This window comes from Saccostrea echinata, unplaced genomic scaffold, assembly GCF_033153115.1.
Source record: "Saccostrea echinata isolate AGI-Se365-2 ecotype Australia unplaced genomic scaffold, CSIRO_AGI_Sech_v1 ptg000016l, whole genome shotgun sequence".
NCBI lineage: Eukaryota > Metazoa > Mollusca > Bivalvia > Ostreida > Ostreidae > Saccostrea > Saccostrea echinata.
In genome coordinates, this window is record NW_026889765.1 from 23,471,887 (window position 1) to 23,492,199 (window position 20,313).

The following is a 20,313-nucleotide window of genomic DNA, read 5'->3' on the forward strand; positions in this document are numbered from 1 at the left end:
TAACTTTTGAAGGAGCAAAGACAGGGCATTCATATTTGACTCGTGCATTACCTCTGACAAGCATTTCCAAATGTACTATGATTTTTATTCCCATCACCTTGACCTTGAAGTTTGACGATATTTTTTTAAAGTTGAGCATTGCTAATAACATTTGATTGAGAGAAGATATGGTATTTACATTTGACATGTGCATTACCTGTTTCAAGACCTTTCCGATTGTATACTCTGGTTTTTGATATATTTTTTTTTTTACATGTGCATTACTTGTGACAAAACATTTCGGATTTTATTATAATATTTGACCTTGATCTTGAAGTTTGATGTAGTTTTGAAAAGCTTAATTTATGTTTTTTTTGTATAATGCACAGACAAGACAGGACACACTAAGAAGACAGTTACAACAAGCTATATATATGACATCCCATCCACTAAGACACCGAAAGCGGGGGACCACAATTCTTTGAATTTGCTTGTATCATTTTTATTTCTTGTCCATTTATTCATGGTCATTTTCCGTCTCACCACCATGTAAGTAGCTAAATATGGTCACTTTTATTTATTTTTGTGTTGTCATATGTATTTACTATTTAGTTTCGCTTTGTCCTGTTTGCATCTATTTTTCTCTCATTTTTGTCAGTGTTAATATTTTTGCATTTCGTATTTTTTTTTTTATATTTCAGTTCTTACCATCAATGTTCCATCAATCATGTCATTGAATAATCTGTGTTTTTTCGGTAAATCCCGTGGAAACTTGGGGGGTTGGGGGTTGGGGGGTTGGGGTTATACTAGCTGCATGCCAGCATAGTAAGAAATGGTGTATTCCTAACATTGTCCTGTTGAGTGTGGGACATTATTATACTTACATAGTAAAATCACAATGAGTTGAAATAAAGAGTTTACAAGAGAACCACGGCAAAAGACAATGACGGATAGAGGCCAAGAACAATTTGAACTGATATACAACAAATATTTTGAGAAGTATGAAGTGTTGAATGTGAAATTACATAAACTTATTGCAAAGTTAGATGAAATACCTAGCAGTGACAAACATTTATTGCAAACCTTCACAATGATTTGTCTGTGATTTATGAAAATTATGAAGAAAATTATGAGAACTTCTGTGAATTGTTACGGAACAATACAGCACAGAGTGCCAGTTTATTACAAGGCATTGACAAGGAAGCTACAGAAATGCAAGCAAAAGTAAATCAGTGTTTAGACAATGTGAACAATCTTATACAACAGATGGTCACAACAGATAAGGAGGTGATGGATCGGAAAGAGACAGGGACAACCTCTCTCAGTTTCTGCAGGAAGTTTACATAGTTCCTCAGTCGGTTCATCTTTGAAATCTTTTCAAGAAACGAGCTAAAGCCGAAGTAGCTAAAGCCAAATTAACCATCAGTGAAAAAGAACTTCGAGAAAACAAGCTCTTCTTATTAAACAGAATCGATTGAACATTGCAAAAACAGAAAAGGAAAGGTATAAAGGTATTTCATTGAAGCTGAACTTAAGTTCTTGGATGATAAAAAGGAAGCAACAGCTACTATAACCGAGGTAGAAATACTTGAAGATGCAGTTCGAAATATAGAAAACATGTCATTGACTCAGCATTCGATTCGGAATTTAGAAACAATGAACTCAAAAGACCGTGTGAATCAATATGTATGTGCCCAGGAAAAACTGATTTCAGATTTTGTTAAAATATAATACAGTTCAATAATTCAATGTAAAGAAGAAACTCGCATTCAACCACCTTTAAAAGTTTACTGATGTTGAACAACCTTCTGTGAGAACACCACACCCATCTACAACAAATACAAAGAATGTTATACAGGATGATACATTGAACCTGAGTTCTGATTATGATAAGCCTGAATCCTGTGTTGATTTACAGCAGTCAACTCCTTTGGTTTTTACTTTGCATCCTCGTGAAAATTGAACTGTAGCAGAATTAGGTCAATTCTTATTGAAAAAGGAACTATCCATTTCAAAACTCACTCAGTTCAGTAAAAAGCCAGAAACTTATGAATCATGGAAAGTTAATTTTAAAAGACTTGTGAAGGAACTTAAAATGAACGCAACAGATGAACTTGACATGCTTATTAAGTGGCTCGTTCCAATTTTAACAAAATACTATAGTAAACTATAACTATAATTATCACTATAGTAAATCAAAGTTTTCAAAGTGATCACTATAGTGCCATTGTGACCACTATAGTAAATTAAAGTTTTCAAAGTTATCACTATAGTGTCATAGTTATCACTATAGTAAATCAAAGTTTTCAAAGTTATCACTATAGTGAATCAAAGTGTCAAAGTTATCACTATAGTTAACTATAGTTTTCATAGTGTCAAAGTTATCAATATAGTTAACTAGAGAAAATAACAATTGTTTTGGATGTTAACCGTCATGGTAGCTCAGTCGGTAGAGCGCTCGCTCCGTGATCAGCAGATCGTGTGTTCGAATCACAGCCGCGACTGACCTAAGTCGATAAAAAATAAGTAGCAACTGTTCCTTCGCCAAGCACTCGGCACTTTGAAGTGAAAGTTGAGGGATTCTTCGGATGAGACCTTAAAAACCGAATTACCCCCCGTGTCACGGTAGGCGTTGGTACGATAAAGATCCTTCACTGCTCAATATCCCTAAGTGCCAAGTAAAGGTCTAAATTTGAAGCCCTTCACCGGTATATGGTGAAGCCTGTATATGAGAGAAAAATTCTCGAACGGGGCATAAAGCAACATACAATCAAAAAATCACAACATGTGTTGGTTCATCAGGATCTTCTGGCAAGATTGCAGAAAATTGTATAGTGGAATCGTACAACAGTATACAAAAGTTGAACTTACCACCTTTGATTAAATGTGACAACATACCGGTAATAAAGTACGTGATAGCGACACCTGAAGTTGCGTGTCATTTCAGCATCTCAGAGACATTGGACCCTATATACCTCCTCTTCATGATATGAAGACCCTTCTTCTAATTGAACAGGACTTAAATGTAGCAAATCATGCTCTTGACCAAAGGTTGAGTGACAAATCTGAAAATGTTCCTTTTGCCCAAAAACTTATAATTAGATTAGGATGGGTAATTATAGGAAAATCATGTTTAAACAAAGTTTACAAACCAAACATCACCGTGCAGAAAACTCATCTCCATGTATTACCAAATGGAAGTCCTACGATGTTTCCTTTTTGTGAGAATGGCATTTAAATCCATGTCAGTAAGGGAGAACTTGGTGCAAACGTGTGTATGAAAAGGAGCAACGACAGCAAAGTTGGAATGTCAGTCGAGGACAAGGAATTCCTCCATATTATGGACAGTAGTTTCAGCAAGGCAGACTCTGGTAATTGGCAAGCATTATTCCGTTCCGTTATGATCGAACAGTCTTGCCCAACAATCGTGCTTACACTCTTCGCCGTGCAGTGAATCTGCACGGTAGTCTTATGAAGGATGATGAGAAGCATCGGCACACGATTTCGTTTGTTGGGAACATGCTTGACCAAGGACATGCTGAAGTCACACCTCCTCTACGGCGGCAATGAGGAATCGTGGCATCTTCCATTATTTGGTGTCTACAATCCACGCAAACCTGGGAAAAATCGTGTTGTATTTTACTCGTCGACATGCTCTCAAGGTGTATCTTTGAAGAGTGTACTATTGCATGGACCAGATTTCAATAACAGTCTCCTAGATGTTCTATTGCGTTTTCGTACCAATTACCAGAAGAGAAGTTCTCTCAGTCATCAATAGTTTAAATGACCCTCTCAGCTTTCTAGCTCAAGCCATTATAGCAGTAAAATTCTTTTTGCATAAAGTAATGCGAGAAAAAGTTGACTGGGCTGATTGTATTTCTCCTGAACTTGAATCACAATGGATTGCATGGACAGGCTTATTACGTCATCTCCAGAAAATTGACATTTCACGATGCTACACTTACGGGAGTTCCTCATTTTTCGGATCTACAAAAAAGACCTTATTTTGTATTGTGTTGCATACATTCAGTCTACCTCACCCAACAATAAATAACCATAAGATTCGTCATGGGAAGGCAAAAGTGGCATCGTCTCACGGTCATTCTATGCCACGTCTAGAATTATGTGCAGCTGTTCTATCTGTTGAACTTCATGACACTATCATCAGTGCTTTGAAAACCCAATTTAACAATGTGTGGTTTCATACAGATAGTAAAGTGGTGCTTGGTTATATAAACAATCACACTGGGAGATTTTTCATGTGCGTCTCCATTCGTGCGGAACGTATTCATCAGAGCACAAACCCTCATCAGTGGATGTATATTGCATCAAAATTCAACCCAGGTGATTGTGCTACACGTGTTATTGCAGCTGCAGATCTTGAATTCTCTTCATGGTTACTTGGACCCTCAACCCAGGCACATGCTGGTTCAGGAGAGAACTATCCTATCCGTTAGTGGATCCAGACACAAATAAAGAACTGAAAGTTGAAGTTTCTTTAATGATAACCAGTGTATCTGTCGACACAGATCGTTTAATTTGTCTGATGGCTTTACAAAGTTTCTCTGCTGAGAGCGGTATCTTACCTTATTCATATTTTACGCTCATTCAAACACCTTAGAGAGAACTGTCATGGTTGGCACCAATGTGATGTTTTAGAACTTTCAGAAAATATGCAGACTGCGAAATTGGCCGTTCGTCATTTCGTACAAAGAGAGCATTTTTGTGAGGAGATAAAGTCCTTAAAGCATGGAAACGTCTCTCGTAATAGTCCACTATACCACTTGGATCAATTTATGGGTGAAGATGGACTCATTTGTATAGGAGGAAGACTCCGTCATTCAAAGATTTTAAATCATGAGAAATTTCCAATTTTGTTGCCAAAAGATCAGCATGTTTCTCGTCTTCTAGCTCTCCATTATCATCAGGATGTACATCACCAAGGGAGATACATTACAGAAGGAGCCTTGAGATCAGCAGGTTACTGGATCATTGGAGAAAAGAAATTGATTTCAAAAATTATTTATCATTGTCTAACCTGCAGAAAACTACGTGCTAAACCTTTAGAGCAAAAGATAACTAACCTCCCATATGATCGTTTGACTCCTACTCCGCCTTTCACCTTTGTTAGCGTCGATGTGTTTATGGAAAATTGTCAAAAGAAGAACTAGAGGTGGAATAGTACACCCTGTTCTCAATTTCTAACTTGGAATTAGGTTTAGGACTTCTATTTGAACAGTAAACTTGTGAGATATAGTTATAAGAGTGATATCATTTTTCTTTAAAGATATCAGGTGGGGAGTGAAGTGCCCCATTCCAAAAAATTTCATTCCGTTTTTGTCAGATTTTTTATTATCTTGTTGTCATCCGTCATTTTTTCACGTTTTCATTTCATTTTTATGCCATGTCCATTTAATTATGGTCATTTTTTCCGTCTCACCATCATGTCAGTAACTAATTATGGTCACTTTCATTTATTTTTGTGTTGCCATGTGTATTTAATGTCGCTTTGTCGTTTTGCACAATATTTCTCTCATTTTTGTCAGTGTTAATATTTTTGTATTTCGTATTTTTTATATTTCATTTCTTACCATCAATGTTCCATCAATCATGTCATTGAATATGTATCATCACATATCATTGTGTGTGGGTTTTTTTCGTTTATTCCTGTGGAAACCTCGGGTTTATACTAGCTCCATGCCAGCATGATTAGTATATGGTTTGGGCCGTGGATATCAGCTTGGGTAACTCAGTTGATAGAGCACCTGATTCTTCACTAGTAATTCAGGGGTCCCGGGGTCCAGCCGTACATTTATTCCTTTCCTGTTACTTAATTTGGTGTCATTGATCACCTTGGACTTGTAGATGAAAGTCCTGCCAGGGTCAATAAGCCGTACATTTATTCCCTTCCTTAACTTAATTTGGTGTCATATATATGCAGGGGGATATTTATACAAAAGCTTTCTTATGGTGTATTTAGCATAAAATAAACACACAAAAAAAATTTCAAAGTGCGATTATGGAAGATGTAAAGATTTTCAATGATTTGAGGTTCAGCTTGATATTGTCAAGGAGTGAATTTATGTATTTTACGTTTACTTTGATGTTTCAGCATCTTTGTTATATTTCTTCAAATTAGACATCTCTCCTCGTCCTGTCCCACGGGTTCAATGACAGTATTTTATGTTATACATTCAGCGTAGAGATAAAAAGTTAAGCATTTCCTGTCATATGAATTCTTCCTAAGTTAATGTCAATCATTTTTCTTTTGATGTTTTTATTTCATTTTCATTGGTTATATTAAGAAATGTGGGAGGGGATTTGGGGAAAGAGATGATTTTTGATGTGTGTCTAAGAATTTAAGATTTAGTGAAGAAGTATTAGTGAGTTAGACTAATTTTTTGAATTCTACGAAAAAAAATTGAAATTGAACATGTAGTGACGAGTTCTTTTTTGGAGACTAAATTTAATCGTCACAATTGGTGGAGAATCCGGATACTAGGGGTATCCGATCGAGGCAATGATTTCTATGAACAAGAACATAGGGGCTTGTCCTCCTGATTGCTAAATGTAAAATAAATTAATAAAATTTTGAATCTACTTTAAATACACTTAAAGAGTTATTACAATAAGGATTCTGACACTTTCAGACAAGACATACCATGTTTAAAAAAACGTACCATACCTATATACATAAACTCTACAAGGAAACGAAAGCTGTCTTCTTGGAAAAAATTACTCCCACCACCCACTTCAGCACCTATTTCTGGACTCTAAAGCATTAATTTATTTTGTTGTCATGGTTCTATCCCCTACAGTGATGAATTTCCTAAATGTTGATGTGTCAGTCGTCAACACGCGTTCAATCAACAGAAAACGGATACAATTTCTTCAATTTAGAGGCTCATCTCTCCAAATCGACCTGGAAGGAACGGAAGTTTACATGGTTGCATGGTAACGCCGCAAGGGCGATAATCGTGGTATAACATATAGTGCGCTTGTATAACTAATATCCTGTATATTATGCATATTATGTAATATACATTAAATGAAATGACTCGTCCCGTCGCCGCCTTAGCCTGTGAAAACCAAACTTTCGACAGTTATTATTTTCACTGCCTTTTCTTGTCAGTGAACATTTTTACCGCGAAGCTGGAATTTCTTGGGTGTTACCATTTGCTTTCGATTACCCTCGGAGTTTTCCCTATACATCGATTATCTGCCCTTGCGATTTTGTAAACTTCCGTTCCTTTAGCTTCCAGGTCTTCTTTTTCTTAGCCAAAAATCCCGAAATTGTTGAAAATCTCGAAAAAGGCCTTTTTTGTATCCTTAAAGGAAAAGGTCGTAGGGCCTAAGTCGTAGGTCAGCTGCAGCTAACCTTTCACTGGCGAACTTTTCTTCTCGCCATATGACGTCTTAGAGCCATTTCGCGATAGTAAGAACTCGCATAAAATAAGAAATCTACAGTAGCAAGTACAATTCATGGGTAGATTTTGACGATTTAACGCCAGATTGTCAAAACCTTGTGAAGATGTACCAAGAAGATTTGTCAGTTAATTGTAAAACATGATCATCATCATGGTCATGATTCAGAAATACATGTTAATTCCAAGTTTTTAATCAATAACAATTTCAAAGTCGGAATACATATTTCAATGTTTTCAATTTCGTTATTCCATAATTAGATGTATCACCTATATAATAGTCAAATAATAGGGAAATGACATTTAAGGAATGTTTCTAAGTTTTGTGTGAATTATTGGTGTGTAAATCACACAGCCTTGCACGTAGGCATATTTCATGAAGCCATTCATGATGACATTTCATGTCAACCATTTTTCTTTTGATGTTTTTATTTCATTTTTATTGGTTATATTAAGAAATGTTTGGGGGGAAAGAAATGATTTTTGATGTGTGTCTAAGAGTTTTAGTTTTAGTGAAGAAGTATTAGTGAGTTAGATGTAATTTGTTGAATTCTTTGATAAAAATTGAAATTGAACATATAGTGACAAGTTCTTTTTGGGAGACTACAGCTAATCGTCACAATATCTGTATTGTTTCAGTAATGGGTTGTCTGTTTCTGCCATCTGTGGATTTACAGTGGATTCGGTCAAGGACAGGTTTGCTGACCGGGTTTACAAGTATAGGGAGACTCCTACCTCTATCTGGACCCCCCTCCCTGCAAATAAAATCCCCGATAAAAGTGAGCCAGGAAAAGTTAGTATTAATTCAAATTAGGCATAATGAAAAATTAATGTTTCACTGTATGCTTCTAAGGCAACATACTTCTTCTTTTTCCTTCCATATCAATTTGCGTAACAATTAAAATTGCAAAGTAATCATTATTTACATTTGTTTACAGTGTATCAACAATTCAAAGAGCCTGACGGACGTTGAGGAGAATTTTATGATGGAGTATCCCCTAAAGGACGCCCCAGTACAACAACAGGGGAACAAGCCCCTGGTCTTAATGGATGGTATCCAGATGCATGTTCTTCAGTTGGACAAGAAACGAAGTCATCAGGGAGGTTCCCTCATTCTCTATGCTGCCTCTAGTAAGTTTCCTGTCGCAAAAGCAAGAGTTTTATAGTTAGTATGTAAAATCGACCGCATATCTTTAGTGTAGGCACCGGTAACTTTTATTGTTTTTGTTTTCTCGTGTTTGAACTACTTGTCAATGTTCCCTGAACTTCAACTGTTCAGAACAGAGAAATAATAAGAATGCAGGTAAAACGCAAATTTATTTTAAATGAAAGTGGTTCTCTTGAATTCTTACGAGGTCTGATTTTTGTGTTTCTTCTGCTTTCAGATAGAGGAGAAGTGTACAAGATTCATTCATGGAATAATGGCAAAAACCAGGCCATATCTACAGTGTTCTCACCATTACCCAAATCAGAGGTCATCTGGGACATGAAGTTCTTTGTAAGGAATACAACAATTAAGTATAGTATGATGAGAGACTTAGGATTGAGAAATATTCTGAATATAAGACTGAATATCAGCATCTGTCTTGTTTCCTTCATAAAGATTTCATCATTATCAGAGAAGACTATATGGGGCTCACTTAGAGATCACTTTTTCCATCCATCTGTCTGTCTGTCTGTCTGCCTGTTTGTTTGTCTGAGAGGCACTATCACAGTTTCATAACATTCTTACAGTACATTAAATCTTTATGAAACTTCATGGAGATATAAATATCTACATAAAATGCAGGTGTTAAGGAGCTCTATGTCATATCCAGTATTGAGGTCATGTCAGGGAACACATTTTCTTTAAATGTCTGATTAACTTTTGTCACTCCTCAGCTTTTGATAAAAGTTTGGTCAGAACCTTTATCTTCAATACTTTTTATTACAATTCAATTTTTATAACACATTTGAATTTAGCAATGCAAACTATACAGTATTCAATTTAAAAACTGGTCACAAAATCATACAGAAACAAGATATTTATGTGGGACTATTTCTTGTGGTGGAAGAATATATATTATATATAGAAATTTCTTCAAATCTACACATTTGTTAAATTTAATATCTTGGAATTTTAGCGTTACATATTTTACTCAGAAAATTTTTTGCGTTATTATATGCTAAGAATATTAAATATAGGTTTCAAATAATACTTTAAGAACAAATTTTAAACATTCACTCAACAGAATTTGCCAAGAAATGAAGATATATTGAAGAAGACAAGATAAAATTTGCATTATTTATTGTCTGAAAACCGCATATTTTGACCCTCAAATTTTACATCACTGGCCCCAACTTTTGCTTTCATAATTTTTAACTACACGATATTTCCAACCGAACAGCACTTAAGTCATAGAAAGCTTGATTCAAGAAAATATTTTATTGTCTCTTTAGATTTTTAATACCCCAAATATGATTTTTATTATGCCCGGCCATGGATATGGCCGGGGCATATAGTGTTTGTCATGTCCGTCTTCCGTCCTTCCATCCTTCTGTCCTTCTTGACCTCACTTTTCTTAAATTAGTGTTTAGCTCAGTTTTAAAGATACCATTCAAGATAGTGTAATGAAACTTCATATTTTGATACATACTGTTGTAAGCTATTCAACGGCATCAACATTTTTTGACCTTGACCCTACTTTTGACTTTGACCTCACTTTTCTTAAATTAGTGTTTAGCTCAGTTTTAATGAAACCATTCAAGATATTTTTAACAAACTTCATATGTTGATACATACTGTTGTAAGCTATTCGACTGCATCAACATTTTTTGACCTTGACCCTTCTTTTGACCTTGACCTCAGTTTTCTTAAATTAGTGTTTAGCTCAGTTTTAATGAAACCATTCAAGATATTTTTAACAAACTTCATATGCTGATACATACTGATGAGAGCTATTCAACTGCATCAATATTTTTACCTTGACCTTTCCTTTGACCTTGACCTCACTTTTCTTAAATAAGTTTTTAGCTCAGTTTTTAAGATACCATTCAAGATAGTGTTATCAAACTTCATATGCTGATACATACTGATGAAAGCTATTCAACTGCATCAACATTTTTGACCTTGACCTTTCCTTTGACCTTGACCTCACTTTTCTCAATTTGTGTTAAAATGTTGCATAACTAATATACCCTCGGCAGGGCATTCATGTCCTATGGACATATTTCTAGTTTTTATTGCAAAAACGTCGCACAATGATTTTTGCAGGATTTTAGTGCCCCGCCATGAATATGGCCCGAGCATATATTGTTTGTCATGTCCATCTTTTGTTCCTTCATTCTTCTGTCCTTCCATCCTTCTGTCTGTCCTTCCATCACAATTTGCATTTAACTCAGGTTCGAAGAAACTATTCAAGATATTTTTATCAAACTTCATAAGCTGATACATATTGATGATAGCTATTCAAGTACATCAATATTTTTTGACTTTGGCTTTTCCTTTAACTTTGACTTTACTTTTCTTAAATTTGTGTTGAACTAAATTTCAAAGAAACTATTCATGATATCATTATCAAACTTGGTTATGTTGATACAAATTAAAAGCTATTCAACTGCATCAACACCTTTCGATCTTGACCTTTTCTTTGACCTGACCTAACTTTCTTAAATTAGTGATATCTCAATTTCAAAGAAGCTTAAGATATTTTTATCGAATCTTATATGCTAATACATATTGATCAGAGCTGTTCAACGGCATTTGCATTTTTTTTTTACCTCGGCCTTTCCTTTGATCTTGACCTCACTCATCTTAAAATGTTATTAAGCTCAGTTTCAAAGAAACTATTCAAGATATTTTAATCAAACGTAATATGCTGATACATATTGGTGAGAGCTAATCAACTACATCAACATTTTTACCTTGACCTTTTCTTTGACCTTGACGTCATATATTACTTTTGTTTAGCATAGTTTTACAGAAACAAAACAAGGGTTAGGGTTAGATATTTTTACCAAACTTCATATGCTGATACGTACTGAGGAGAACTATTCAACTTTATCAACACCTACATGTATGTCCTCAACCTTTCCTTTGACCTTGACCTCACTTTCCCATTTTTTTTTTTTTTTTTTGCTCAAGAAAATATTTCAGATATTTTTTTTTTTTGCTCAAGAAAATATTTCAGATATTTTTTTGTAAACTTTTGCATTGATACATTATTTAGTGAAAATTCTTACCTTGACCTTCCCAATTACCTTTGAATTTACTATTTATTGTGTAATAAACTCAGTTTTAAAGAAACTATTCAGGATATTTTCATCAAACATTATACACTTATACAAATGTTCATGTTGTATTACTAATGAACCCTGGGCTGGGTATTCTTGTCCTATGGACTTATTTCTAGTTTCAGTAATAAACATTATTCAAACTATTTTACATGAAATAAGATTATATGTATTGCCATTATTGCATCTCAGGTAAAATATCTTTGAATTTAAGTGCAAAAAGGTCAAGTTAATTGTACCCTTGCTCAGTAAGACGCACACTGACCCCCAAATTTTCTTTGCGATTTTTAGTTATGCTATATGAGTAGTTATCTAAAATATACTTCTCAAAAAATCTTTGATATAACTCATGTCAGGAGAGACATGCCTTAATTCATCATAACAGCTGTACAATCCAGTCAACAACTGTAAGCGTTTGGGAACCGATACGTTACACCTTTATTGCTATAGAAAAGCTTTTGTAAAATGGGTTGCTGACTTTGTGACTTTGATCAATTTATCATATTATCAAGTTTTAAAGCTTACTGTCCTTCATTTAAACCTGAAGTTGGCCTTTTTATTTATTTATTTATTGGGGGTGGGGGGGGGGGGAGGGGGGTTCAAAATGCATACTGTCTTTATACATGTATATATTAACAGCAGCAGACAGGGATTTATATTTAGCTTATTAATTTCTACAAGACCTTCGATAATCAATGACCACATTGTGACTTTGACTTTCCCTTTATATGTTCCGTGAGACTTTAGATTTAATTCCATACAATATCCATCACTTCTTTACAAAATTAAAAAATAAGGTTTTTAATTTGATAGCATTGTTTACATACTACGAATTGAGGTACTGTTGATTTTACCAGCATTGTTAACATACTACGAATTGAGGGACTGTTGACTTTGACAGCATTGTTAACATACTAAGAATTAAAGTACTGTTGATTTTGACAGCATTGTTAACATACTAAGAATTGAGGGACTGTTGATTTTGACAGCATTGTTAACATACTAAGAATTAAAGTACTGTTGATTTTGACAGCATTGTTAACATACTAAGAATTGAGGGACTGTTGACTTTGACAGCATTGTTAACATACTAAGAATTAAAGTACTGTTGATTTTGACAGCATTGTTAACATACTAAGAATTGAGGGACTGTTGATTTTGACAGCATTGTTAACATACTAAGAATTGAGGGACTGTTGACTTTGACAGCATTGTTAACATACTAAGAATTAAAGTACTGTTGATTTTACCAGCATTGTTAACATACTAAGAATTGAGGGACTGTTGACTTTGACAGCATTGTTAACATACTAAGAATTGAGGTACAGTACTGTTGATTTTGACAGCATTGTTAACATAATAAGAATTGAGGTACTGTTTTGTTTTACAGAATGATGAGATCTACGTAAGTACAGACTCCTCTGTCAAACAGTTTAAAGTCATCATTTGTGACAAGTACAAGAAAATCGATGCCTGTCTTAGTGACCCATACTGCTGCTGGAAAGGCAATTTCACTGGAACTTGTTCTGAAAAGGAAAAATGGTAAGGATTTTAGCCTGCTTGAATAATTTCCTATTTGTAGAACTATGTAGTTTCTTTTTTCTAAAACGTTAATCTTTTTTATGATGAATTTTTTTTGAGAATTCCAGAGGGAATGTGATTAAAATGATTTTTTGCATAAATTATATGGAATGATCTAGACCATTGATAACCACAAAATGTGATTTAAAAAAAACAATAAAACTTAATTGTCAATCTCATTGAAACAATTATAAACAGAAGTTTCATAACAACATTTATTTGATTTTAAAAACCTACACACACAAATTCCAGATTCTTAAAGACAATATTAATATTATGATTTACCCTTGTGTGGAGTTAGAATAGAATAGGTCACAACAGCTAAAATAAAACAATCGATGTGGATGGATTGAAAAATAGTGTTAGACATTATAAAGTCATATATCTGTTTTGCTTTGCATGCAAACCCTACACCCCTGTTTAAAATCTCTGTTTTCAACTATATGTGGTAAACAGGGACCTAAACAAAAAGTACACAAATCTTAAAAAAGACTATAAGGTGTCAATAAAAAAGAGAAAAAAATCCTGAGACTTTGGTCATTTGTAGATGTTTGATATATGTATTAAAACTGGTACAAATGTTCACTTCTCCAGCAAGTAAATTCAATTTTTGTTTCAAATCCATTATTAACTGAAACAAGGGGAACCTTACCATATCATCTGCTTTGGAAGATCTTTTTGTTAAAGGGTGTTTCAGTGATTATTTCTTTTTTTATTTGTTTTTAAAAAAAGTTTTGATTTTGTTTTGTTGATATTTTACTACTTAGAAGACTGATTCCTTTAAAAGCATGTTATTAGTGTATGATACATGTTCTTATAATGGACTGGCTTTTATTGGAGAAGAGCATAATAATAGGTACATCCTTTAATGATAGATGTCATCATCATTTGTCATTTTTCATGTAGAGTTGTAAGTGTTTTCAACTTACATAAACCTGCCCATATCTACATTCAACTTGCAAACAATAACCTTAACTTGTAACCTTAAATTGCATGACTTGCATAAACTCTCGCATCATTTTCTTTCAAACATGATTAACCTTTCAATATATATATATATATATATATATATATATATATATATATATATATATATATATATATATATATATATATATATATATATATATATATGCTTCACTTTTTACTTTGAATTTGTCATAAAAAGTAATTTATGCCTAAATCATATCGGCATATTCATTATTTGACCTAATTATTGCTTGACTCAATGACTATCTTTATTTATTGGGCATATTAATAATTGGATCTCCATTGGAGAACCTATGGTTGACCCTGGTGCATTCCCATCACCTTATTAAGTGGGTCTATTCAGTCAACATTTGCCCCTTCTTATGAATAATTGGTCACATCATGAAAGGCCAATGTAATTTAGACCAATTCAAAATAATTATATTTGAAAATGCTATAATTGACAGGTAGAAGATATAATGAAAAACAATTTATTTATAATATCCATGAAAACAATTGATTGTAGATACAAGACTCAAGGGTGATGGAGAAAAAACATGCATGATCAGTCCTCGGTGTCTGCGTCAGACACACCACCATTACTGCACATCTAAAACATGTTTATAGCTTGTATACATGGGTGGAGAAATGCTTTTATTATTCAGTCATTAAATATGCTATTGTGTAAAAAGGAATGCTGACTAACTACTATACAGTGGATAAGCTTGGAAATCTGAGATAACAAGTTTTCTATTATCCTCTCTAAAGACAGCATTCGTACTGATGTCTTCACCCTTGACCTAATGGCAGAAGACATCTTCCATGTTATCTGTCAGACTCTTACTTCTACAGCCCTGGTAGAGTAAATAAAAACTTGACCATGGTATTGTTTAGCCCTTGACCTAGGCTGTATAATAGTCTTAAAGTCACAACATCAAAATAAGTGATAGATGCAATATGTTGAAATCCTGCCCTGGCTATTCATCTTTAGTTATGTCAAAGCTATAATTCTACAAATGCCTCTGAAAATAAATTCAAAGTTTCAAGATAAATCCTGTTTGCCATGATCCAAATCTTTGTGATGATGTTAGGTACATATATGCATTTTAAAGTTCAAGGTGGTTACCAGACACTGAGATATTTTGTCCAGGCTGTAACTTTCTAACACACGACTTGTTTGAATTTTGATTTGAAATTCTTGATGCCCATGATCATGATGTGATATTAAAATGAGGTTGTATCTCAAAGGTGGTCAGGGACACAGAAAAGTTAAGGTGTAACACTGTATCCAGGCTTAGACATCTTATCTGAAACAGATTCAAAGTTGAGGCGTCTTGAATCGAACTCAAGGTCCTATCTCAAAAGTCAAGTCACTTCACTGGAAGTCACTGGATGATGAATTGTGAAAATCATAGTACCAAAGTACAATTCATCCATTATGTACTGTTAACTGTATCGTTACATATGTTATGATCAGGATTCAAAAGACGTTTTAATGTCAGTGAATAATGGCCAAGGGTAAAGGAGGAAGACATCAATTACACTAATGAAATTATGTGCATATAAAAATATGCCACTAGATTTTAAATTTGATGACTTTTTGGCATAATTGTTAATTAAAAATTGTTTCCTATAGTGTTCCTGGACTCTCTCATGAGGACATTGAAGACCTTGAAGAGAAATACAGTAACGCTGTGAGCAATACGATTGACAGAATGGGTGAGTATTTCACATTGATACTCTGTAATAAGTACAGAAAGGGTACATTGCACATTGATACTGCAATACATTAATGCCTTACAATACGTACAGAAAGGGTAAGTATTTCACATTGATACTCTACAATACGTACAGAACGGTTGAGTATTTCACATTGATACTCTACAATACGTACAGAAAGGGTAAGTATTTCACATTGATACTCAGCAATAAGTACAGAAAGGGTAAGTATTTCACATTGATACTCTACAATACGTACAGATAGGGTAAATATTTCACATTGATACTCTACAATACGTACAGATAGGGTAAGTATTTCACATTGATACTTTACAATAAGTACGGAAAAGGTAAGTATTTCACATTGATACTCTACAATACATACAGATAGGGTAAGTATTTCACATTGATACTCTACAATACGTACAGAACGGTTGAGTATTTCACATTGATACTCTACAATACGTACAGAAAGGGTAAGTACTTCACATTGATACTCAGCAATAAGTACAGATAGGGTAAGTATTTCACATTGATACTCAGCAATAAGTACAGATAGGGTAAGTATTTCACATTGATACTCTACAATACGTACAGAAAGGGTAAGTATTTCACATTGATACTCTACAATACGTACAGATAGGGTAAGTATTTCACATTGATACTCTACAATACGTACAGATAGGGTAAATATTTCACATTGATACTCTACAATACGTACAGAAAAGGTAAGTATTTCGCATTGATACTCTATAATACGTACAAATAGGGTAGTATTTCACATTGATACTCTACAATAAATACAGAAAGGGTAAGTATTTCACATTGATACTTTGCAATAAGTACAGAAAGGGTAAGTATTTCACATTGATACTCTACAATAAGTACAGAAAGGGTAAGTATTTCACATTGATACTCTACAATACGTACAGAAAGGGTAAGTATTTCACATTGATACTCTACAATAAATACAGAAAGGGTAAGTATTTCACATTGATACTTTGCAATAAGTACAGAAAGGGTAAGTATTTCACATTGATACTCTACAATACGTACAGAAAGGGTAAGTATTTCACATTGATACTTTGCAATAAGTACAGAAAGGGTAAGTATTTCACATTGATACTCTACAATGCGTACAGAAAGGGTAAGTATTTCACATTGATACTCTACAATACGTACAGAAAGGGTAAGTATTTCACATTAATGCTCTGCAATAAGTACGTCAAAAAGGGTACATTGCACATAGATACTGCAATACATTAATTCTTTGCAATAAGTACATGAAGAGTAAGTATTTCACTTTAATACTCAGCAATAAGTACAGAAAGGGTATTTCACATTGTTACTCAGCAATAAGTACAGAAAGGGTATTTCACATTGATACTCTGCAATAAGTACAGAAAGGGTGAATATTTCGCAGATACTCTGCAATAAGTACAAAAGATTTTGCTTATGAAAGAGACAAGGGTGAGGCCAGAATTTGGATAATAAGGTAAACATAGTAATATGCCATAAATAATATTTTCATGATTAAGGGTACATTAGTTATATAAAGGAAAGGATAGGCAAGTATTAATTTGCAATAAAGACCCATGGCAAAGTGGAAGGCAGTTATTTAGCAGTTTCTTAGCCTTAACAGTTTGAACTTTTTAGCAGTTCTGGAGTAGATACTTAACCTTCCCTTGACTGCTAATGGATAAACAAATTGCTTTCAAACCTTTTGTAATCTATAAGCAGTTTTCTTAGCCTTACCAGTTCGTAACCAGTTCGCAAGCAGTTTACAGGCAGTTTCTTAGCAGTTCATAGGCAGTTTCTTAGCAGTTCATAGGCAGTTTTGACAACTGCTACTGGACTTCCAATAAACTATTATATACTGCTTATCTATTTCCTTTTAAACTTAAATATTAATTAGTCAGGAGGACATTTCCTATTATCCAGCCTGAAATAATATGCAATTATAATAGATCTACCTATACCAGAAATGCTTGTTACATTTTAATTTATTGTATTTTGTACAATTGTATAGCAATTCAAACAATTAGAGATTGCTAAGATGAATGTTTAAAAAAGTATCAAACACTGTTTTATGCATCTGTTATTATAATTAGTGTAACTAATAATTAATACATGTAACTTATTTACATACACAAGTACAACCATGGAAGTATACCCACTGACTTGTAAGAAATCTCATATATCCCAGGGCATATAAATAATGTTCAACAAAATTCAATACTGAAGGAAAAAGTCAAAAGTACAGCAAATATTCACTTCATCCAAACACACATAAGTAAAAAGTTAAAAAAATAATAAAAGAGATAATAATAACATGAATAATATGGATCACAATTAAATCATCAAAGAATTTTAGCAACAGCTGTATTTTCACTTTTGTGCATTAATTGACAATACACATTTCTGTAGATCTGTCCTATGGCACTGCTATTGTAATAATTAAGGTGCACATCTTCGAAAAGCTGTAATTGGTTTCAATTTTGAACAATTTCAGTTGTCAGTTTTTTCCGATCCTTGTACCACAAAAGTATATGATATTTCAATCGGCACTGTTTTGGTAATTATAATTGCTAGGTTTAATAGATCATCCACTGATTTTTTTCTTGAAAGAATCACAAAAATATGGGTATGCAAGAAGTCCCACTCCTCTTCTAAAACTGTAATCGGAATGGAATTATGAGAAACACCATAATATGATTCAAACATGTAGACATAAATAATATAATTTATGTCTCTCTATTCAAGGCCACAAATTGATAAATATACTGTACTTACCAATTGTTAAATGTCTACATCATTATTTCAATGAATCTAAAGCTTTGTGGCCAGCAGGCTCCCTCTTCAATGATGCTTTATAGCCTTTGTCCAACAATACAACATGGCAGCCAAAAATTAAATTTTGGCGGTCTGTTGTTGGGTTCCTGTTGTTTATATTTGTTGATCATTGAGCCCAACATTAAAATTTCTCTTGAACCCAATCAAATTGTACAAGGAAACTGCTTATAAACTGCTTAAAAACTGCTTAGGAAAACTGTCTTCTTTTCAAGCATAGGCGACCAAGATATAACTGCTAGGGAAACTGATTACTGCTTAAAAACTGCTAAGGAAAACTTTACTCCAAAGGCACTAGCAGTCACAAAAGAACAGAAAAAGCCAAACTGCCTGAAACTGTTTGAAAACTGCTTAAAATTTGCAAAACTGCTAAAGAACTGCCTAATAACTGCCTATATAGACAGTTCACTTTTCCATGGGGAATTGTTATTAGATCTAACTCTTTTCTGCACATACCATTGGGCAAAAGTAAGTGGTACAAATGTCATATTATTTCAAAATTTGATAAAAAGCACTTAATAAATTAAGGTGAGCTGTGTCAGTCATGAGCTCGCTATTGGAAAATGTATGTATCAATAAATATACATGTTTTAAAATGAAATGAAATATTCTTATTTCAAGAAAGTATTAATGTTTGAAATACAAAGGATATTTTAATTTGATCTGTTTTTAACCTTTACTGTCTGCAAGATGTGTAGTATTATAACAACCTATTTTCTCTGCAGTGGACGTTGGGCAATCAGTAATCTTACCACATTATTACCCCTTTACCTTGGATGGCAAGAAGGTAACATGGTACAAGATTACGAATGGTCAAAGAGCCCACGTTGTGCTGGATAACAATAATATGATGAACAGTAACCAGGATTTGATTTTGTTTCGAGCCAAAGAAACTGATGAAGGCACCTATGAAGCTTTCATAGATAACAAGAAGTTAAACACAGTAAACGTGAAAAGTGAGTAAAACACATACATTTTTTAAAGCTCTATTTTATTCATATACATTAGATGGCACCAGGAGTTTGAATTAAAAAAAAAATAGGTGGTATATCATGATCTTGATTCTGACCCTTTTCTCAAAAGTCAAGGTCATGAGAAATATTGCACTTGTTAAATTACTTAATTTTTTACGTGATCTTTATCATTTAAGCCATAAAAGAGAATATCTCATTCTTTCACGAAGTAATTGTTCATTAGTAGGGTCCTCTTGACTGATCAAATTAGAACCTCAGAGGGAGAGTCTTGTTTGCTTACTTCATATTTTAGCTCTACTGGTCAGAGACAAGAAGAGCTTATGTGATAGTAAGGTGTCTGTCGTCCGTCTGTATAGCTGTCTGTCTGTAATCAATTTTTCAAAATGCTACTCCTCCTACAGTTTTGTTCTGATTTCAATATAACTTGAAACACAGGTAGACTACTTTAAGATACATAATTCTTTTTAACAGTTTTTGATGTTGATGAATAGTGTTGCCATGGTTACTAAAAATAGAAATTTCCGAGAAATTCTTTCAAATGTTAC

General features: G+C 33.7%; 1 protein-coding gene across 1 annotated transcript in view; it reads left to right on the plus strand.

Annotated features, from left to right (window-relative positions):
• Positions 1-19,758, plus strand: part of LOC133188237 (semaphorin-2A-like) — a 57,378-nt gene extending 37,620 nt beyond the window's left edge. The window contains exons 11-16 of the mRNA XM_061323615.1: positions 8,043-8,196; positions 8,342-8,534; positions 8,789-8,901; positions 13,066-13,217; positions 15,862-15,944; positions 19,520-19,758. Coding sequence (XP_061179599.1) covers positions 8,043-8,196; positions 8,342-8,534; positions 8,789-8,901; positions 13,066-13,217; positions 15,862-15,944; positions 19,520-19,758 — 934 coding nt within the window. The remainder of the gene's footprint in view (positions 1-8,042; positions 8,197-8,341; positions 8,535-8,788; positions 8,902-13,065; positions 13,218-15,861; positions 15,945-19,519) is intronic.
• The last annotated feature ends 555 nt before the right edge of the window (positions 19,759-20,313 follow it).